The following is a 24077-nucleotide window of genomic DNA, read 5'->3' as shown; positions in this document are numbered from 1 at the left end:
TGATGCCATCCAGCCATCTCATCCTCTGTCGTCCCCTTCTCCTCCTGCCCCCAATCCCTCCCAGCATCAGAGTCTTTTCCAATGAGTCAACTCTTCGCATGAGGTGGCCAAAGTACTGGAGTTTCAGCTTTAGCATCATTCCTTCCAAGGAAATCCCAGGGCTGATCTCCTTCAGAATGGACTGGTTGGATCTCCTTGCAGTCCAAGGGACTCTCAGGAGTCTTCTCCAACACCACACTTCAAAAGCGTCAATTCTTTGGCGCTCAGCCTTCTTCACAGTCCAACTCTCACATCCATACATTACTACTGAAAAAACCATAGCCTTCACTAGACCAATCTTTGTTGGCAAAGTAATGTCTCTGCTTTTCTATGTGCTATCTAGGTTGGACATAACTTTCCTTCCAAGGAGTAAGCGTCTTTTAATTTCATGGCTGCAGTCACCATCTGCAGTGATTTTGGAGCCCAGAAAAATAAAGTCTGACACTGTTTCCACTGTTTCCCCATATATTTCCCATGAAGTGATGGGACCAGATGCCATGATCTTCGTTTTCAGAATGTTGAGCTTTAAGCCAAACTTTTTCACTCTCCACTTTCACTTTCATCAAGAGGCTTTTGAGTTCTTCTTCACTTTCTGCCATAAGGGTGGTGTCATCTGCATATCTGAGGTGATTGATATTTCTCCCGGCAATCTTGATCCCAGCTTGTGTTTCTTCCAGTCCAGCGTTTCTCATGATGTACTCTGCATATAAGTTAAATAAGCAGGGTGACACAGTACAGCTTTGACATACTCCTTTTCCTATTTGGAACCAGTCTGTTGTTCCATGTCCAGTTCTAACTGTTGCTTCCTGACCTGCATACAAATTTCTCAGGAGGCAGGTCAGGTGGTCTGGTATTCCCATGTCTTTCAGAATTTTCCACAATTTATTGTGATCCACACAGTCAAAGGCTTTGGCATAGTCAATAATGTTTTTCTGGAACTCTCTTGCTTTTTCCATGATCCAGCGGATGTTGGCAATTTGGTCTCTGATTCCTCTGCCTTTTCTGAAACCAGCTTGAACATCTGGAAGTTCACGGTTCAGATATTGCTGAAGCCTGACTTGGAGAATTTTGAACATTACTTTACTAGCGTGTGAGATGAATGCAATTGTGTGGTAGTTTGAGCATTCTTTGGCATTGCCTTTCTTTGGGATTGGAATGAAAACTGACCTTTTCAGTCCTGTGGCCACTGCTGAGTTTTCCAAACTTGCTGGCATATTGAGTGCAGCACTTTCACAGCATCATCTTTCAGGATTTGGAATAGCTCAACTGGAATTCCATCACCTCCACTAGCTTTGTTCATAGTGGTGCTTTCTAAGGCCCACTTGACTTAACATTCAAGGATGTCTGGCTCTAGGTCAGTGATCACACCATCATGATTATCTGGGTTGTGAAGATCTTTTTTGTACAGTTCTTCTGTGTATTCTTGCCACCTCTTCTTAATATCTTCTGCTTCTGTTAGGTCCCTACGATTTCTGTCCTTTATTGAGCCCATCTTTGCATGAAATGTTCCCTTGGTATCTTTGATTTTCTTGAAGAGATCTCTAGTCTTTCCCATTCTGTTGTTTTCCTCTATTTGTTTGCACTGACCGCTGAGGAAGGCTTTCTTATCTCTTCTTGCTATTCTTTGGAACTCTGCATTCAGATGCTTATATCTTTCCTTTTCTCCTTTGCTTTTTGCTTCTCTTCTTTTCACAGCTATTTGTAAGGCCTCCCCAGACAGCCGTTGTGCTTTTTTGCATTTCTTTTCCATGGGGATGGTCTTGATCCCTATCTCCTGTACAATGTCAAGAACTTCATTCCATAGTTCATCAGGCACTCTATCTATCAGATCTAGGCCCTTAAATCTATTTTTCACTGTATAATCATAAGGGATTTATTTAGCTCATACCTGAATGGTCTAGTGGTTTTCCCTACTTTCTTCAATTTAAGTCTGAATTTGGCAATAAGGAGTTCATGGTCTGAGCCACAGTCAGCTCCTGGTCTTGTTTTTGTTGACTGTATAGAGCTTCTCCATCTTTGGCTGCAAAGAATACAATCAATCTGATTTCGGTGTTGACCATCTGGTGATGTTCATGTGTAGAGTCTTCTCTTGTGTTGTTGGAAGAGGGTGTTTGTTATGACCAGTGCATTTTCTTGGCAAAACTCTATTAGTCTTTGCCCTGCTTCATTCCATATTCCAAGGCCAAATTTGCCTGTTACTCCAGGTGTTTCTTGACTTCCTACTTTTGCATTCTAGTCCCCTATAATGAAAAGGACATCTTTTTTGGGTGTTAGTTCTAAACGGTCTTGTAGGTCTTCATAGAACCGTTCAACTTCAGCTTCTTCAGCATTACTGGTTGGGGCATAGTTTCTCTTTACTTTTCTGCAATTAGAGTGGTATCTGCATATCTGAGGTTGTTAATATTTCTCCCAGCAATCTTGATTCCAGGTTGTGAATCATCCAGCCCAAAGGAAGATGTAAACAACTGTAAATATGGATAGAGTTGTAACAAATTGTGGAATTCGAGGTTTTTGAGAACTTGAAGTTCATCTAGTTCAATTACCTTATATCACAGATAAGAAAACTAGAATTCAAGAGGATAAGTTGTCTAAGAAAAGGTCATACAACTAATTAGCAATAGATGGAGGGCTAGATCAAAGGAAATCTGATGCCCAATCTTGGGCTCTTTTCCCAGTATATGTATTTTGGGATTTCATGAATTTGCTTCAGTACTTTAAAATTTTGCATTTTCATGTTCTTAACAATATAAAGCCAACAACTTTTGCTTATTCTGAGACATCTGAATGACTATTTAGTATTTCTGTAACCAAAATACAGCAAATACTTCCTTTGTTGAGGACATAATAGTACAGGCAAGCCAAACACAGGTGAATCTGTCTTTTGGACTGCTATAACCAAATGCCATAGACTGGATATCTTATATTCAGTGGAAGTTCATTTCTCACAGTTCTAGGGGTTGATCTACATTCAAGATCAAGGCAGCAGCAAATTTTCCATCTGGTTTCCTGGTTTATAAACTGCTTTTCCTCTGTGTCCTCACATGATGAAGGTTGAGAGATCTCTCTGGTGCCTCTTTTATAAGGGCACTAATCCCATTCATGAGGGCTCCACCCTCATGAGCTAATCACTTCCCAAGCTCCTCACCTCTTAATATCATCACACTGGGCACTAGGGTTCAACATATGCATTTTAGACAGCACACAAACATTTAAGTCATAGTACTGGCCCATAAATGTTAATTAGTACTGAATTCACTTTACAATATATTATTTTGCAGAAGTTCCATCTTTGTACACATGTATTCAAAAACTACAAAATGATAGCAAAAGGTTTTTCTCCACTAAATTCTAGCAATAATTTGATTTGATACTCATTTAATGCAGATATCAATGATGCTGTAATGATGATATTATCTCAAGTTAGCAGGACAATTTTTCTTAGTTATTGGATGACATTTTGTTTTAAATGGCATCTGAAGAGTGCTCCTGAGCAGAGTTTTTAAATGAATAGGAGATCTGAGTAACCTCAACTAGCAAAATATGTCTTGAATTCACTTACTCTTTTATCAAAATATTTGTATAAATAGGTATTTTCTATATTAAAATGATTAAAGTCAAAATTCTGAAACATTAAATATAGGACAGGGCCTGGGGCTATTTATACAAATATACCTAATATTGAAAATCTAGTGGCAGCAGAAAGGTATAATCCTCCCTACAAATGTATAATGATAATTTAAATTTTATTAGTTCCATAACTTTAAAAATTAAATTTGTAAGCTTTTCTTCATTTATTATTTTATAAGAACAATTGCAGCCTTCTTCCCTTGTTCATACGTATTTTTAAAGCATAAAAATAACATACTTCTGCACTTGAAAACAGATTATTTTTCCATTTTGAAACAAATCCAGGTATTACCCAGTAAGAACCACCTTACACAGCACAAACTTCCTCCAGGATGAAAAATTACAGTAATGACAGATCGGTTAAGGAAAAGTCCTAGATCTTGGATTCCAGAGTCCCAGGTTCAGGTCTGGCTCTGCTAGTAACTGTGCATCTCCATTAATTGAGGTCACTTCTCTGGCCCTAGGTTTCCTCCCTGGTAAATTAAAGCGACTTTGAGGATCACAAATCATTATACCTATTGGTATAAATGGTATATTGGTATAATTGGAACCAGGTACAGAATTATGTGAAATAGTCCAGCTGTAATGAAAATATTAGGAAAAGTAACTCGGAGGGCATTTGTATTTAAGCTTATTTAAGTTCAAAACTCTTTTAGCACAATAAAAACAGCAAACCCATCGACCTGGTTTTATCTGAAAGTTGCCAATTTGCAATTCTTAGACCAGATCATCTTTAGAACACCTTCCCTAACTCTAAAGAATTAAAAGCAGTGACTCTAATGTAAATCAGGAGGAGGCCAACATCTAAATGACCAGCTTCCCAGGTGCCTCAGTGATTAAAAAAAAAATCCACCTGCCAATGCAGGAGACACAGCTTCAATTCCTGTGTCAGGAAGATCCCCTGGAGAAGGAAAGGCAACCCAATCCAACATTCTTGCCTGGCAAATCCCCTGGACAGAGGAGCCTGGCAGGCTACAGTCCATGGAGTCACAAAAGAGTCAGACATGACTTAGTGACTAAACAGTAACAATAACAAAAAATGGTACTAGGCGTAGAAGGAAATCCTTCAGAAAGCTTCAGAGTTAAGAGAGATGCAGCATCATACAAAGGAATAGGGCATGATCAGGACTGGAAATAGATAAAAGTGAGTGAAATACCCTTCTTTGTCCCAACTGTATCCAACAGAAAGTACTATCTGAACTGTAATTTCTGTTCAATTCTCCAGTGTCACACTCTCAGTCTTGTCCAAAGATTCATTCACATTCAATAAATTGTAGGTTAGGCACTGTGCCAGATGCTGGAAAGATCTGTAGAAAATCAAATTTATGTTTTTTCTTTTTATTAGAAAATACATTTGATTAGCTGTCTTTCACTGTTGCATTTTTAACCCTCAATTTGTTCCAAGTATTATTAGGAACTAATTCCAATTAAGATTTGAATATTAAATAAGGTATTTGATGTGGTTTTTTGTCATTTATAATTTAAGGAGACAGCATGAGAGTATTTTGAAATGGATGTTGTGTTTGCAGAAACAGTGAGGTTACTTGATATACATCCTAACTTTAGGAAGATGTTTTCCAGACTTGATACAGACCCTAATATCCTGCTCTCTTGACAGTTAGCATCTAGCGCATACAGATTCTCTGTCACTGACCAGGATGTTTCTTTTCTTCTTCATCTATATTCCTTTTCATCTATTTTCTTTCTTGCATCTATATTCCTCTTCTTCCCAAATGTTTCTAGTCTGGATGTCTTTCGTGTCATTTCCAATAGGCAAAAATAAAACGTGTAAATATGAAACTTTGATTCTATTTCTAAAATCACTCACACTAAAGAAGTGTTTGAGCTCAACCATCAGGTTTGATGCCCTATTCATAAAAGTTTAACTTAAAAGCAAAATAATAAACAATAAATAGAGTAAAGAATAAGAAGGGGCAAAAATTTAATCTTCCCTGATAGCCGACCACTCTGTTTATGACATTCCCACATTTATTCTTATCATTGGCTATTTCCTGTTTTAAATGTCTTTTACTCACGTCTGCCCCTTCTCTGTTTATTGGCCTGTGGTCACCACAGTATCTTTCTCTTCCAAATCAACTGACATTTTTATGAAAAGCATTTGTTCAACTCTGAGAGGGTGGCATATTGAGCATGGGCTACCACATTATTACAAAGTCTCTCTTAGGACAACTCTTGTATGTAACAGTTGAGCTATAATGTCTTCAGAGGATCTGTTAATTCAGATTCATGAAGTGTTCTGTGAATAAACTGACATGGTTTTAAAAATGTAAAACATCTGACATCATCATAGTAATGATCTATTCGCTTATTAATAGCATTTATGAACAACCACAAAACACCTATATTTTTTAGAGTGTAACACAAGTTCAGACTCTTGGTAGTTTAGACAGCTCCCATTAGTCTTTCTACAAGTAAGGCCTCACTCATCTGGGCCATCTTGGGGTTGAAAGCCCTTATGATTTATAAATGTGGTGACAATGGGTAGTAATCAAATCAGATAAGCACACTTCTTGCCTCTTACAAGAAATAAGCAATTAGTTACTAAAATAATCAGAGTCTGAATTGTGTGGAGTCAGCTGACATGAAAGGCATATGCTTCCAGTGGTTCAAATGGTATTTTCATTGATTTATTTTTCACATAGCTCTGAGTAGCCTGTACCTCCACTGTTTGATGTGGCCAAAAAAATTTTTAAAAAGCCTCTTGCTAATCCAAAACATTTGTTTGTAGGTGCCAGATTGACCTGTCGGCTCTCAGTAGGGAGCAGACACACAAGCTGGAATTGCAGCTGGAAGAAGGGGAGGGGCACCTGGTATTGCTGGTCACCCTGACAGCTTCGGCCACTGTCAGCATCTCTGACCTCTCCGTCAACTCCCTGGAGGACCGGAAAGAACGCGAGGAAATATTGAAGCGATATGTACGTATGTAACCCGCCTCCCTCGGGGTCAGGGGTGACTAGATGAGGCTGTAAATAATTTACGTGGAGTGGCAGGAATACATCTGCAAAAGCTGTCTGACAGACGAATCAGCAGAAGGCAGGGCAGGTGCAAATACCATGCAGATCTTTGCGGAAGCACTTGGGTTACCCCAGGATATCTAGATCCTTGGTGTTTTCTCGAGTCTCTTCCAGAGCCAGTTCTAGAGTCTCGGGGTCTCCTCAGTGTTCTTATCACACAGGGCAACCTCCCTTGATGGAAAGTCAAGTTTACACAAGACTACTGGAAAGGGAGTTCACTGATTATTTATCATTGGAATTAGAATCTCATCTTTATACATTTGAAATGGAGTTAATGGCACTTAACTTTTTAACTCGTAGCTTGATAACTAGGAGCTTCACTGGTGGCTCAAATGTTAAAGAATCTGCTTGCAATGCAGGAGACCCGAGTTTGATCCCTGGGTCCAGAAGATCCCATGGAGAAGGAAATGGCAACCCACTCCAGTATTCTTGCTGGATAATCCCATGGACAGAGGAGCCTGGCAGGTTACAGTCCATGGGGTTGCAAAGAATCAGACATGACTGAGCACCTAACAGACTTTTGATAACTAGAGGATATTTACAGAAATCATTTTGTTTTTCAGCTGCTTAGAAAAGCCTCACTTCATCCTTTTAATTTTGAAATTATGGAATGTGAACTGTAATTAAAAGGAAGCTTCTTTACCTTTGGATTAGATTTAAAGTGACAGGGTGGCAGAATGAATCACTAAGTACCCTTCTCAAATTTTACCAAGCCCAAACGTGGCAACTGAGTCTCTTTCCCAGCTTCCTCACAGTATGCGTTTCCCGCCCTGTAGTTTTCGTGAATCAACAGAGAGGGGAGCTCTTACTCCATCGTTCTCTCTCAGTGAAGCTTTCAAGAAGTCAATGTCTCAGTACCCATGAGCTGGAAGAAAAAAATTGCTTTTCCACTTAAAATTACAAAGCTTGTATTGTACCAAGCTGCCAGGTGTTTAGGAGGCTCCTCTAGACTCCCAGCCATGAAACCAAGCTCTGACTAACAAAGAATTTTTGCCTAATTTTTTTTTTAATTTTAAAATATTCCTGTTTGCTGACTGACATCCTTCCAATAACTGAATTTAATAAAGATGTACCTTATCAGGCTGTGCAGATAACATGAAGTGCTGGTACTAATGCTCTACAATATTCTTCAAACAGATTAGCAGGATGTGCACTTCAGCAAATTTATTCTGGCTATCTGCACCGAATCAGCTGTCTGCTAATGCTTGTACAACTCACCCACCAATGGTGTTATCATAAACAGTTTAATAGAGGTGACTTAGCAAGGCTAAATAGTATATATTTTTAAAAAACCTAAGCGCCTAAGGTATTGTATGACATCTTCGAATATATAATTGCAGTTGTGAAAATTATTTCGCATTTTGGTACCCACCAAGACATATTCTCCTATTCCCCAAAGTGAGCCTCATGAATTAAAACAATTGTAAAGAAATTAATTCACATATTAATGTAAAAATGATTCTAGGTATTATAATATTGTATTTGATGGATTAATATTTGATACAGTCCCATATGTTAGTATCATACAATGGGCTTGGTAATTAGAAATGGTCCAATTACTATTGATTTTTTCCCTTATTTTGCTACATGAAATTCCTCAAATCAGCCATTTCTACTGAGAATTTGAATATTTGTTTCCATACCTTCTTTCAAATATTAGCTATTATGTCAATAAAATGTAAAATATTATGTGGATGTCCCAGCTAATTCTCAAATTATATTATGTTCAATATACTAAAAAGTGAGCCAACTTTAAATATACGTTTTTTAGCCCTGAATTTCAAGATAAGCCTAAATCTCCCTTTAGAATCATACTTGCTAAGAAGCTAGTGTACATAATACAGCACATGTTATTATGATTACTCACAGCAATACAGGGACAAACACCTATATCTTAGTGTTTCAGAGTGTTACCTTTTTATTAGATAGATTATAAAGTGAGTGAATACTGTATGATGTCTGAAATATCCCTTGTTTTGGAGAAACATATAAAAGAGTTTATTTGGGGAATTATCCGTAAGATTTCTGGTGAGAACTTTGTGTATTTTTATTTTTTTCAGGTTAGGTTAAACCTAAGAATTTGAGTTGGCACTGGTTGTGGTAGGAAAGTAAGTCGATTGCCCCCACTCTTGCATGAAACAACCCTGAGAAGGCTCTCCCTTGCTGTCATTCAGTGGTTCATTGTGAAGCATCGAAGACCCACAAATTAAAGACATTACTGTGTGAGCCGTTATTTGATCACCACGTTCTGAAAAGATGGCTAATTCCATTTTTATTTTTTTTCCCCTCCTTTTTGGAGGGAGGAAAGCAGGGAAGGTCAATAGGGGGCAGATAGTAATGGGTAGTAGACCAAGAGCGATTGTATGACCTTTTCAGAACGGGGATGCTGAACCCTTGCTCCCCCTTGTCACAGTTTAAAAACCAGAGGAGCTAGTTTAGAGAAGAAGTTGTTAGCATTCCATTTTTATTATGACATTTCACAGTCATCTGATTTAATGTCCCTTGACCGGATTGTCCACCGTGAGACGATGGGCTTGAAATGTTATTTAGAGCATTGATAAAAGGTGAGCGGTTCTAAGATGACAGCGAGTCATAAGGCTGGTGGTGTGACATTAATTTTCTCCATAACAGAGATGGAATAAGACGTCACGGTGACAAGCTGTCAATCAGCGCTGGCCCCTCAGAGCATCCCGATGCCATAGGATGGGGTGTTGCCTCTCCCGTAATAGAGCTGAACTGAGATGCTCTCCTGACAGCTGCTGCAGCCATAGAGAAAATATATTATACAGCCTTTCATTAAAAAAATAAAGAGGACTCCTCTCCAGAGCATTTCAATCTTTTCCCATCTATTGAGGGCTGAAAGGATTCACAGCAAATCATAGATTCCTCTGCTATGGAAATTTCTGGCTTCAGAATCCGTCCCGGTTTAGAGGCCTTCTAAAATAACCGTAAATAACAGGGCTGGAATATCTCTTGATGAAGTATTCCTTAAAGTTATATTTTTTAACTGATACATTTACGTGTTTTGCTTCTTTTTTTTTCTCCCCCTTGGAGTTCTTATTATAATCCATGTGTTGCTGGCCTAAACGGTTGAAATTTGCCATAAATGACTGTCAGCTGATAGGAGAATATGAAACCTTCAAATAATTACTCCTCTGCATGGAAGACATGCATGGTACTTCGGAGCTAAAGTACCAGTAGCAGTGTGACTCTGCAGTGAGTTTACCGGTATAAAAATGATTCTCAGACTGCAGATACCTGCTTCAGTCACAGTGAAACTTGGTCTAAATTGTTCCTAAAAATTAAAGGACAGAAACCTTTTTGATAAAACTCCTCTCCATGGTTAGATTAGGAGACTTACCTGGTCTTTAACAGTCAGTAAGCTCTGAGTTAAGAAGCAGCTTCCCACACCTGACCATTACCACCTTAGGAAGACAACAAGTCTACAGATCTCTGAATTATAATACTTGGTCTAACATTTCCACTCTTAAACCCTCAATTTACAGGAATTTAAATGGAGAAGTGCATTTTTATTAAACCCTGTCATCTGGGTAGCTTAAACAGAGTTTGGGTGATAAACAGCTGTTTAAAAACAATAAAAGATTAGGAGTTAATCCTTGTGCTAAACACTCTGTTTTTTTTAACAAAGTTAGGCTATGAGATTACACATCTATCTGTGTTTCCTCCTCTCAGTGTACCAAGGTCAGAGCTTCAGTCCAAACAATGACTAGTCATACAGGGCTGATAAAGTTAATATTGTGGTAAGCTTGTGCTTCTCAGTATTCTCACATTCTCAACACAAAGATGGGAATGATCTTTAGTAACATTTTAATAGATAACTTTATTATGAGAAACTGTGTTATGCTTTCCAGTTTTAAAGCATATTAAAGATTATGATAAAGCAGTGCCTTTGATTTACTGAATAAAAATACTGATTTTGTCATGAGAAAATTGCACTGAAGTGCAAATAAACAAATGTGTGTGTGTCCTGTCATTCAATCACGTCCAGCTGTCTGTGACCCTGTGAACTGTAGCCCGCCAGGCTGCTTTATCCGTGGACTTTTCCAGGCAAGAATACTGGAGCGGGTTGCCATTTCCTTCTCCAGAACAAATGTGCATCATGAACTATTGGTTGATTTTACTCTCCGTTTAAGTTCATGAGAGTTGTGAATTCTTTTCTTGGTATCCTTTCTTTTAATTCCTTTAGGTATTACACTTATTCATACTCTACCATTATTAATTCATGAAATTAAATTGGTTTTAGCATTTGAGTCTGATTCTTCGATCAAAATTTCTATACTTTTATACCTACGACAATGACATAAATTTACAAATTTAAGAAAAGATTATCCATCACTTTTGAATTTATTTTTAGTAATCATCTTGATTTATTTTAAAAGATTATATATTACCTGAAAGGTGTGTGGTGTTTTCTAATATTTAAACCTTTTGAATTAAATATTAAAACATAGTCTTTAACCCTCATCTAGCACCTACAGTTTCCAAAGCTCACCAAGGAGAAAATATAGTAGAAAAATAATTAATTTAATGTTGTCTTACTCCCAAAGCCTTAAGTGTGTGTGTTACTTAACCAACAATCTAAGATTCCTATTAAGAATTACTAGTCTCCAGATCATCATGCCTATAGATAAAAGATTTCCTGGAGTGCTTTGGTAAAGGAGATGGATGGAAGAAAGCAGACATGTCATATTTTATAATTGATTGTTCACTATCTACTGCTAATTACTTATAGAGAAGCAATGTTGTGGTATTTTTCTTACTCTTTAAAAAATAATCTACTTACATAGCAATAATTATCTACACAAATGTATGTGTGTATGTGTCCATATTCATGATGGCGGAAAAGGGCATCCTTATTGAAGAAACACAAATATCCGTTGGCTCATTTCAGCAGCATCCTGAGATCAACCATAGCACTTGGTATTTTCTCAGAGCACTCCTAGAGGTGTTTTGGGACCTTTCTTTTCTAATACTGACTTTGGGGTGTTTCAGAGCCCGTTGCGGATATTTCACAACCTGAAAGATGTGGGCTTCCTCCAGGTGAAAGTGATCCGAGCGGAAGGGTTGATGGCTGCTGACGTCACAGGTAAGAAACGCGGCAGTTTTCCTTTTGCCGATGTATCAAGCAGCATGCCGGGTCTATAGTCTGATGACTGAACTTTTCATTTCATCTGACTGAATAATCCAAGGAAATTGTAAAGTGTGTTGATCTCACAAAGATTTGCCATCCACCTGGTTTTTATACTGTCTCAGCTGTTTAAAAGAAGGGTAACATAATAAAAAATGAACAGTAGAAAGGAAAACAGCTTTTGAATTGTTGCCTTCTCCCAGGTTTAGTCAACATAGTGGTTGTATTTCTTTCAGGTTTTGTCATTTTGGCGTCTCTGGGTAGTAATGATGCATCTTCTCTTAAAACAGTATCAGCCTCCCTCAGCTGATTGTGCAGCATCAACAGTGATAATTCAGACATGCGTGAAATCTCTTGCGTGGTTTGCTGAAAAGTTTAGATGCCTAACACTCAATTACTTGGAATGAACTTCTGGTATTTGTGTTGCCGATCCAATTCTTTAGTCGTCCAAATTCCCTAGTCCGTCCCAGAGGTAATTCTGGATCTAAACTAAACATCTACATTGTTCTAAACTGTTTTTCAAGAGACAGGCCTGGAAAACCAAGAAACAGGCCTGTGAAAATGCCAAAATCAATATGATATCGTAAAGCTTCCTGATTTGGATACTGCTGTTTCTATAACATGCTAATTATTTCATTACTTTCCAGAATTATTGTTTTGAATTTACAGCTATGTGAGCATTTACTTACTGTTTAATTTCATAGGATTTGGGAGGTATTTATACGATTCCTTAAACTGTCCATCTCAAGATGGACAATAAATAGGATTGACTTGACCAATTTTTGTGCAAACTTCCCTGTTCCTGAAAGAAAGTATCCACTTATAATTTGTAGAAATATGCTTACTGTGAATGGCCAGCAAGTTGACCCTCAAAGGGTAGCTAAGTTATTTGAAAGGGAGAAATATATTTTTCCTACCAAATGAGGGCTTGCAAGCTCATTATATGGTCACTGCTGCCCTTAATTAATGGAACAGAATCAAAATCTAATTAAAAGATCACATGCCTTAAAACTAAAATGTCTATTCCAAAATGACAACATTTTAAATTTTTTAATATTTGCATAGTATTGAGTGACTATTTATTGTATCATAAAAGTAAAAATGGTGGGACTTTACAGTTTCTTTATGGAAGATATTATCAACTCATTTTTAACCAAGCAGATAATAACAACTGTGAGATATTGTTTCAAGATAGGCATACTTGAAAATAGTGGGAGAGAAGATTGTAATTTTTTTGCACCTATACTGACTTGGCTTCTTGTACTAAACAGTTAGTGAATGTCAAGTTTATTCACGTTCTATTTTATTTCATGTGTGATTGTAACCAAATTAATCTGGACAAAATGATTTTATTTATTACGAGCTGTCATTATTAGAACCAGTAGTCAACATGAATGGTTGACTAACTGGTCTGTTCTTTTTTGTTCACTTTGAACATGGACTTAAAGACCAGAAGAGGAATTCAGTGCTGCTTTTACACTACAGAGGTTCTGGCCAGCCTTTGATTCCCAGTAGCAGGTAGATTCAGAAATTCATGGCAATGGCATTTACCATCACAGGAGGCATCTTCACTTTTCTTGAGTATTTTCTGCAGTGAAGGAGAGCACCCAGTGTTGGGCTAAAAGCATCTGAAGATAAAGACTAAAATTAAAAGTATGTCAGAGGGTATCATGTGTGCGTGCGTGCATGCCAAGTCACTTCAATCATGTCCAACTCTTTGCAGCTCCATGGGCTGTAGCCCACCAGGCTCCTCTGTCCATGGGATTCTCCAGGCAAGAATACTGGAGTGGGTTGCCATTTCCTTCTCCAGAGGATCTTCCTGACCTAGGGATCAAACTCACGTCTGTTTGTGTCTCCTGCTCTGGCAGGCAGGCTCCTAACACTAGCATCAAAGTGTTAAGAACTATCCCTGGATGTTTATAGTGGGTACAGTAATTTCTTAAACAAAAATTCAAATCCCATTTACTTCAGAAGTTTAGATACCTGCCCATTACACAAGTTAAATGTAATTATCTGTTTGTGTCTCTTGGAGAGAAGCTGTCATTGCTTTTGAAACTTCATGAATATGCCAATTACTTTAACCCAGATGGCCTATATGCCACTCTGCAAGTTAAAGTACATGTTCTCTTGAAGCTGGAGAAAATAGGTATATTTCTTTCATAATGGTTCTATGTAAATTAGTGTGAATAGCAATTGCCTTTTCCCTAGGGATTCAGTGAGACATAATTTTGATCTGATAAAATGGACTTTAATTTGGAGAATACTAAATAACAGATTCTCCATTTTTTCCTTCCAGTTTTAGGGATATAAATCTAATGATTCCTCATTCCACACTGACCTTATAATCTAATGTGCTCTGAATTGAACAAGAGAGATGTTGAACTATTCAGGGGCAAGAGGATAATTCAGTCTTTGACCTCGCTCACTCTTGGGCCTTTTGTGGTCTTTCTGACATTTGTGATGGTGGCCAAAACCGAGGACCATATATTCAAGTCAGATGTCTGAATATTCTGCCATTTTTTTTTTAAAGTCTTTACTTCTGCAAAGGATAAATGCATACTTACCCTATAAATACATACATATAAATATGTACTGCTCCTTCCTGGTCTTTAGCATGAAATTTGGGGCACAAATAAGCTCTTTGTATACTTTATCTCCTGCTTTTTCAAAGTAGAACTTTAAAAATATGTCGTGCATCTCAGTGGATAATCATAGTCAGGCTCTACAAGATACTTAGCAACAGTTTGAGGAAAGCGAAGAGAATCAGTGGTGCTGTCTACAAATGCTCAAATTAGCATCCGTTTAGGACTGTTGTGGATGGAGAGGGGAGATTTTAAATCACTGATAGCTCTCTGTGTGAAGCGAAAAATACTTTTGAGCTGATATAAACCAGGCTGTTGCCATAAGATACTTGGTTGGTTTCCAAACACTTTCCCAGACAAGTCCAACAACACAAACTTATATTTGACCAACTTCACTCAATTCTTAAAATATGTTTAATGACCAGAATATCAAGTTAAGCATCCACAGTTTAAGCAAAAAATTTTAAATTACAATATTTCATCATTTAGCATGAGCACCAGAAAAGAGATTCTGTAATCTTTTAAGTAGCCATCAATCTTACTGCAGTTACAAAGAGTTTTTCCCTTTCAAAATGTAAAATTTTTCTTTTGTTACAACACATTCATTGAGAAACATTGTGATACTGTATTAACTCTGTGTGAATAAAGAGCAATTGAGACTCTCTTTGAATGAGTGAGTATAAAGCACAAATTACTTTTTAATGAAACCCTCAATTCTTCTGCTTTCCACAAAAAGCCTATAGCCTTGTTCAGCTGAAGGCTACTACAGTGGGTCACTTCAGTTAAGCCCCTAATAAACTGTTGATAGTTGAGGGTAGTTTTTTCTTCGGTCTCAATGGCTCAGTGTTGGACAGTGCACTTCAAATCATTAAGGTTAATACAGATTTAAAAAAGAGATTAACTCTGGTGGTTAAGGCCTCCATTTACAACTCCCACACATACACATGCATTGAACGAGGCACAAGAGTGGATTGAAATTTCAGTCAAATTGTGGGCAGCCTTTCACAGCCTGAGAAAGTGGCACTCTGGTTTTCAAAGTTGGTCAGTGAAATTCTTCAGGAGGGAAAAAGTTCGATTCACTGAAAAATACTGCGTGGTACAACTTACTTACCTTTCAAGTAACCAGTGAAAAGGTTAATGTCTCTCTGGACCATCAGAGCAAAATCTTCCGACTGTCTGGGCCTGTGTTCACTGGGGAAGAGCCTACTGCTAAATCAAGTATTCCTTGAAACTGGACAGATTGTGTGAGAGAAAGACCAATGAGGGGGGAAAAATTTTTTTTTTTTATTTGGTGGTGGGAAACAGTTCACTGTATGTTGGAATTTGTCTTTCCTAGCTTCTAATTATTCTTCTTTGGACGGGGCCTAATTTTTGCTTTCAGCTGCACATTTCTATATTGAGTGAGGCTTTCTTTGCAGAGTATTTAGACCTGGCCTCTTGGTTCTTTCAAGTTCTTAAAGAAGAAAAAGAAAAGGGTTCTTCTCCTCAGCCCCTCCCCTTCATTTTCCCTTGGGTTGTTTTTTTTGAGCTCCTGAGGAAGAGGTCACAGCCTCCCCAGGGATACCAGGCACTCAGTTTCAGACACACTGATATGGGAGAACTGTGAAACCCTTTCAAAAGATGCTCTGCCTTTTCACTGTATTAAAAGGTACACTCATATAAAACTTCTTCACTCCAGGTGAATTGATCTCTCAAATTAATGCACATCTCTTTCAGGAAACAATAGAGGGAGAGCAAGAAAAAAAAAGGAAGAGAGGGAGAGAATTTTACAATTAACAGAGCTGTCATTGAAACAGTCCCACTAAATGAGCATAGCTTTTTCCGGAACAAGGCTGTGCATCAAGATTGCGACTCACCAGCCCCCGGAGTCTGGAAACCTACTAGTTATTAAGAGAGATGTTTACTACCCCTTTATTTGCATAGACTTTTCCCATGTTTTTCTTTAGGAAAACTGTCTTCATTGTTGGAAAATATTTAAGTAACAAAACAGCAGAAAAAGACATGCTACAGTTTTTTTATCAGCTTCCGTGAGAGTCTTATTATCTTAAGAAATAACAGTTAGCAGCTCAGATTCATTAGCAGAGCTAAATTTAAGCCCCGTTTGACAGGCTGCCTAGAAAACATTTTGTTTTGCTGTCTGTGGGCTTTAATTAAGATGTGTTCAATTTCAGTCCTCTTCAGTCTAGCCCTAGCCCCCCACCTCCTCACCACCACCCCCAACTTGCTGTGTCACAGACCGGTGATCAGACACTTTTAGATGGTCCGGCCCATGACTTTGACCTTCTGCGCAGTCCGGCGTTCCCTGGGGAACCGTTCAACTCATGAGGTCTGATTTCACACTTCCAGGATGCCTCAGCTCTCTTAACAATGACAGGGAGACAAAGCCCTTTAGAGCAGGCCGCATGGGGACTTGTTTAAATTGGAAACCAGAGAGGAGTCAAGGAACAAGGTTATGGGCTACAGAATAGTGCTTTTAATAAAGAGCTCACAGCTCCAGCTCAGCTCAAAGAAGTCTACCTCTGTACAATTAATTGAGCCATTTATCTGGAGCTTCTTAGGCCTCTACTTTCTCACAGATTGCGTGGTAAATATCAGCTAAGAAGCAAATGAGATATGCATGAAATGAATTTTAACACTTTGATTACTGTGCCTCCAGTCTTCATTAAAAGTAAATTTATTTGTATTTCTGACCTCATTATCAGTAGGCTGCCTGCATTTTTATTGGTTCCTGTGATTTCCAGCTTGAGTGTGTCATGAAGGTATATTTTATACAGAGATTTGGATTTATTATTCTCGGTATTTTCCCTGAACATTATGGATCTATTCAGAGAAAGAAAATGAAAAGCTAGCTGTACAGAAAAAGGCAAGTCTGGTCTTTGGAAGTTTTATATACTAAATGCCAAGAACATATGTATCCAAGATATTATCCCTTTAAAAAATTAACTTTTTTGGGTTACTCAAGCAAAGTGCACAAGATGGAAGCCACTGTTGCTTGAGTGGCCCTCCAAATATGATAGCTCTACTAGAATAGGAGTAGCCATTCTGTTTCTTTTATAGAATTGTAGCAGTTTAAATTTTTAATAGCATAGGCCTTTCATAGACATCATCACATTTAATAACATTAGTGATATCTGCTAAATGCAGTCTTAGAATTTATGATTGCTATTTAAAACCTATCATTGAAGAAGAGAAAATAGATGTCCTTTAAACTACATAGTTCCATTGAAAGTATTATATACAAAATGCGACAGAGTTCCTTTATATTTGTGAATTATCAAGGGTAAAATAATTTACCCATGGGGGGGTGGGAGTTATTTGTGGATATCATTCTTAATTTTCAAACTCTCACTATCTTAAAATCTTAAAATTTTAAGATATTTCTTGAAACATTTTAAAATATTTCTTGAAACATAAAATCAAAATTTTACACAAAATATATTATAAAGTTCCCAAGAATTCTCTATTTCTTTTCTATAACTTAATGTTTCTATTTGCCTTTTAATAATGAAGATTGTAGAAGACTTTTAAGCAAATAGTATACTTTCTGACACCATATTGCACATAGAAATAAATGTTGCTTCCTTTAGTAATTTTATTTTTAAAAAAGCTAAGTCATATTCTAATTATAGAAATGCAAAAGTGTTCTTCTAAAACCAAACAGTTGATAATATTTGTGAGGAGAGTAATTAAAATGATAATTTAGCATAAGGGCAGGTGAGACCTGAGTCTGAACTAGTGTTTTACAGGGAATTGCAGAAATCATGTGTGATTCATATGCTGGTCACATGGCTAGAAGATACTGCTCTGGAGGAATAGGTGGGATGACAAAAGAGATTAATAATTGGGTTTGATATGCTCTAGAGGTGAAGGACTATGGGCTGAAAAAGTGGTGGTCCCACTATCAATGGGAAATGAGGGAAGAGAAATGCTATAAAATAATTAATTGAGTTCTGTGGAAGTAAGATTACAAAATGATCCTTTGAGTAAAGAAATAGAGAATTGCTGATTTGACTTGGAGGGCTGGCTCCAGGGTTTTACCCAGTGCTTGAAGAAATGCTTTCGATGTTAGAATCATTGTTTAAAATTAAATTGTTCTATATATTTTGTTGCATTATGATATAGGTATGTAAATAAGAAATGAATTTTCTAGAACAGTGGATTAGGGAAATACGGCAGACAGGATCTGGATTTAACTATGCTTTTGAAATAAAATCTTACTGCAGGGATATTTGGATGACATGATAGTGTAGTTAGACTCAGAAATGACTAAATGATCCACCCCAAAGGGTGATTATATTAAAGGATTGATGGCAGTGGGAAATGCCACGCAGAGGAATGCAGCGCTCTATCCCTTGTCTAACCTGTTCAGCATAGTAACTATTGACTTTGAGGAGATAATTGCTTCTTTATCAAACTTGCTAGAGGCATAATTAATTCACTATATATCAGACCAATATGTATGCTATTTGTATACATATATACTATATAATATACAATTTATACATTTAATCAACAACCTTAAATAATAGACTTAGTTCTGCACAATGAACATTAAAAATTATAAATCAAAAGGCTTGCCTGTGTAAAAAGCAGTGATTTCTTGATTTAACAGTAGAAAATAAAGTCTTTGAGTTTGAATCAAGCTTAATCTCTATGAGAGTGAATTATACATACATCAGTTTTGTTACATTCAATCAGAGGAGAATGTTGAAAAGATACTCCCTTCTGGGTTCATCAGACATCCTGGGGTGGGAATTCAGTTTTAGAAGCTACTCTTTAAAGAAGGACATTGACAAGCTAACCAGAATAAGTCCTCGGTTGGTATATCTGGTGTTTTAAAATCAAGGCCATTGAAACTAGCTCAATGAAAATGATAATGACAGTAATCATAGCAACTAACATTTATTGAGCCCTTATCACGTGTCAGACAGTACCCTAAGCCTGATATAAGGATTATCACAATTAATCTCACAACAACCTAATTAGGTTTTGTTGTTATCTTCCCTTTACAAAATAGAAAACAGAGGTGTGGAAGGTTAAATAACTTGTCCAGATCAACACACACACGCACACACACATATGCACGTACGCACATACACACACTCCGGCTCATAAATGGCAGGGCAAGGATGCCAGTCCAGACCTAGTCACTGAAGCCACCAGTTTGTACTAGAGAAAGGAAGATGTTGAATTGATTTTTTGGTCAGTTATCCAAAAGACTGTCACGGGGAGGGTGTTGTTAGGGGTTAGTAAGAATAGTAAAGACCAAGGTTCAATCCAGAGAGCAAACTTTCTTCTAGCACGTTTCATCAGAAAGGAATTTATTATAGAGTTTTTAGTGGATCACAGAATCTTTGGAGGCAGGAAGGGCCTACAAAAACAAGCTCTAAGCCCAACTTCCAAGGGTTACTACAAGAGCCACATGAAAGAGCCAAGATGTTGCAGGTCCTGCCACGTGAGCCTGCAGGGAAGGCGCTGTGATGGCAGCGTACGCCACTCCCGCTCGCCCGCTCTGTGAGCAGTTCGCCCTCTCGGAGAACTGACCTCTAGTGTCAGATCTCAGGCAGATACCTCTGATCCATGCGGCCCGAATCACATCTGCAACCCCAGCTTGCAAAGAAGTCAGGAAATGCCCCTTGGGCCTTAGTGGCTTCTCTGGTTTCAGGAAGAGACACACTAGGAATAGAATAGATGCTCAGCAAGCCATCCACACTGCAGTGCAAGAGGGCAGGTGACAGACACGAATCACACCATCTCGGTGACACATGCTCTCCCTCTTTTTCACCCCTTATTTCATTTAAACTTAGACAAAAGCTCCAGAGAGACAAAATGCAAAATCCCCCCTAATTTATAATTGCCAAAAAACGAATCAGAATATTCCTGTCGAAATAGTGATTCCCTGTCACTAGAGCCATTGATGCCAGGTTAGTATGACCACCTGGTTGAAGCGGGGGCTTCAAGTCTTAGATGAGCTTTTGAACTTGGACTCTGTTTTCTCTCCTGGGCCTTCAGAATCTGAGATCCTGCAGTAGGTGCCAAGATGAGGAGCAGACCCTTGAATGAGTAGATATTATGTAGATGAGAAATAAAAAGAAAGGTATCATTCTAAAGACAAAGGCCTGACAGGTGGCAATTTTCAGTGTTATTGCCTAAAAATATAAAAGATTTAATCACCTAATATAATTTTTAATTTTTTAAATCTGAAGAATTTTATTCCATTGCAAAAGACCTCTCCAGCTAGTTAATTATGTGAATTATTCAGATAATCATCTGAAACCCCATACTCTTCTGTGCAGAATTTAATTAAATATATATTTGCTGAAGGCCCTAAAGTGTCTATAAGGACTTGTAAAAACAGAGGAATTCATGATATATTTTTACATTTATTTTAGGCCAAACAACTTTTGTGTTTCTAATCTAATAGCAAGTCAGATATGTGCAGTTTCTTGTTAAATGTTAATTGAAAATAAAGTCTTTAAATGTTTTTGCCATAATTTATTTAAACTCTTAAAGGTTTAGACATAACTTCTCTACTGCCTCTCCTCATTTTATAAAGCCCAGAGTCTCCTTTGTCTTTATTTTCCAGTTTCTTATCTGTCTTGTTTCTCATTCTTCTATCATAAATTTTGGGCTCCCCAGCATATACCAAGATGGTTCACTTCTAGCACTCAAGAATGCACCTAGTTATACAGGATACTATAAATGTTCTTTTGCATCTGATTCTAGATCCCTGGGCTTCCCTGATGGCTCAGCTGGTAAAGAATCTGCCTGCAATGCGGGAAACCTGGGTCCGATCCCTGGGTTGGGAAGATCCCCTGTAGAAGGGAACAGCTACCCACTCTAGTATTTTGGCCTGGAGAATTCCATGAACTCTATAGCCCATGGGGGCTCAAAGAGTCAGGCACAACTGAATGACTTTCATTTGAGCTTCCCTGGTGACTCAGATAGTAAATAATCTGCCCCCAATGAGGAGACTCGGGTTTGATCTCTGCATTGGGAAGAACCCCTGGAGGAGGAAATGGCAACCCACTCCATTATTCTTGCCTGGAGAATCCCATGGACAGAGGAGCCTGATGGGCTACAGTCCTTGGAGTCAAAAAGAGTCAGACATGACTGAAGTGACTTGGCACAACCCTAGATCCCAAGAGAAATAAATTCATATATACATTAAACTTTATTTCTGTTGCTCTTAGTCATGGTTCTCAAAGTGTAGCTCAGGAACCTCTAGGAATTCCCAAGACCCATTTAGGGGTTTGTGAAGTCAAAACTCTTTTATAAATAATACTGAGATATTATTTGCTTTTTCTTACTGTCATTCTCTCATGAGTATACAATGGAGTTTTTCAAAGGCTGCATAATATTTGATCACTCTAATGTTAACATTAGTCCCTTGGACTACAAGGAGATCCAACCAGTCCATCCTAAAAGAGATCAGTGCTGGTGTTCTTTGGTAGGACTGATGTTGAAGCTGAAACTCCAATACTTTGGCCACCTGATGTGAAGAGCTGACTCATTTGAAAAGACCCTGATGCTGGGAAAGATTGAGGGCAGGAGGAGAAGGGGATGACAGAGGATGAGATGGTTGGATGGCATCACCAACTCAATAGACATGGGTTTGGGTGGACTCCAGGAGTTGGTGATGGACAGGGAGGCCTGGCATGCTGTGGTTCATGGGGTCGCAAAGAGTCGGACACGACTGAGCGACTGAACTGTACTAAACTGAATGTTAACGTCATGAATTTATTATTGTTATTTCCAAATGAATATCTCTTATTGTTTAATTCAAGTATAGTTGATGTAATATAATATTATATAATTTATAGGTGTACAATATCAGTTCAGTCGCTCAGTCATGTCCAACTCTTTGCAACCCCATGGACTGCAGCACACCAGGCCTCCCTGTCCATCACCAACTCCCAGAGTTTACTCAAATTCATGTCCATTGAGTTGGTGATGCCATCCAACCATCTCATCCTCTCATCCTCTGTTGTCCCCCTCTCTTCCCGCCTTCAATCTTTCCCAGCATCAGGGTCTTTTCCAATGAGTCAGCTCTTCGCATCAGGTAGCCCAAGTATTGGAGTTTCAGTTTCAGCATCAGTCCTTCCAGTGAATATTCAGGACTGATTTCCTTTAGGATTGACTGGTTGGATCTCCTTGCATTCCAAGGGTTTACAGTATAGTGATTCACAATTTTTAAAGGTTATGATCCATTTATAATTATTCTAAAATATTGGCTGTGTCCCCTGTGTTATACATCATTGTAGCTTATCTTATACATAATACCTTATACCTCTATCTCTATATTGCCCCTGCCCCCTTCCCTCTCATTGCTGCTAAACACTAATCTATTCTTTGTATCCGTGAATCTGTTTCTTTTTTGTTATGGTCACTAATTTGCTGAATTTTTTATATTTCATGCATGGTATTATACAGTATTTGTTTTTCTCTGACTTATTTCACTTAGCATAATACCTTCCACGTTTATTCATATTGCTGCAAATAGCAAAATTTCCCTCTTTTTATGGTCAAATAGTGTACCACCTGGTGATGTCCATGTGTAGAGTCTTCTCTTGTGTTGTTGGAAGAGGGTGTTTGCTATGACCAGTGCATTTTCTTGGCAAAACTCTATTAGTCTTTGCCCTGCTTCATTCCATATTCCAAGGCCAAATTTGCCTGTTACTCCAGGTGTTTCTTGACTTCCTACTTTTGCATTCCAGTCCCCTATAATGAAAAAGACATCTTTTTTGGGTGTTCATTCTAAAAGGTCTTGTAGGTCTTCATAGAACCTTCAGCTTCTTCAGCGTTACTGGTTGGGGCATAGACTTGGATTACTGTGATGTTGAATGGTTTGCCTTGGAAACGAACAGAGATCATTCTGTCGTTTTTGAGATTGCATCCAAGTACTGCATTTCGGACTCTTGTTGACCATGATGGCTACTCCATTTCTTCTGAGGGATTCCTGACCGCAGTAGTAGATATAATAGTCATCTGAGTTAAATTCACCCATTCCAGTCCATTTGAGTTCGCTGATTCCTAGAATGTCAACATTCACTCTTGCCATCTCTTGTTTGACCACTTCCAATTTGCCTTGATTCATGGACCTGACATTCCAGGTTCCTATGCAATATTGCTCTTTACATCATCGGACCTTGCTTCTATCACCAGTCACATCCACAGCTGGGTATTGTCTTTGCTTTGGCTCCATCCCTTCATACTTTCTGGAGTTATTTCTCCACTGATCTCCAGTATCATATTGGGCACCTATTGACCTGGAGAGTTCCTCTTCCAACAACACAAGAAAAGACTCTACACATGGACATCGCCAAACGGTCAACACCGGAATCAGATTGATTATATTCTTTGCAGCCAAAGATGGAGAAGCTCTATACAGTCAACAAAAACAAGACCAGGAGCTGTCTGTGGCTCAGATCATGAACTCCTTATTACCAAATTCAGACTGAAATTGAAGAAAGTAGGGAAAACCACTAGACCATTCAGGTATGACCTAAATCAAATCCCTTATGATTATAAAGTGGAAGTGAGAAATAGATTTAAGGGCCTAGATCTGCTAGATAGAGTGCCTGATGAACTATGGACTGAGGTTCTTGACATTGTACAGGAGACAGGGATCAAGACCATCCCCAT

The 24077-nt window shown here is 38.2% G+C and overlaps 1 protein-coding gene across 9 annotated transcripts in view; it reads left to right on the top strand.

Annotated features, from left to right (window-relative positions):
* Positions 1-24077, top strand: part of MCTP1 (multiple C2 domains, transmembrane 1) — a 563225-nt gene that overhangs the window by 358064 nt on the left and 181084 nt on the right. For all 9 annotated transcript variants that reach the window (XM_010831935.1, XM_010831934.1, XM_010831936.1 and 6 more), the window contains 2 exons: positions 6416-6602; positions 11715-11808. In XM_010831935.1, the coding sequence (XP_010830237.1) occupies positions 6416-6602; positions 11715-11808 (281 nt within the window). The remainder of the gene's footprint in view (positions 1-6415; positions 6603-11714; positions 11809-24077) is intronic.

This window comes from Bison bison, unplaced genomic scaffold (assembly GCF_000754665.1).
Source record: "Bison bison bison isolate TAMUID 2011002044 unplaced genomic scaffold, Bison_UMD1.0 scf7180017864533, whole genome shotgun sequence".
Taxonomy (NCBI): Eukaryota; Metazoa; Chordata; class Mammalia; order Artiodactyla; family Bovidae; genus Bison; species Bison bison.
Note: the sequence above shows the minus strand (reverse complement) of the source record. Positions and strands in the feature narration are given on the sequence as shown.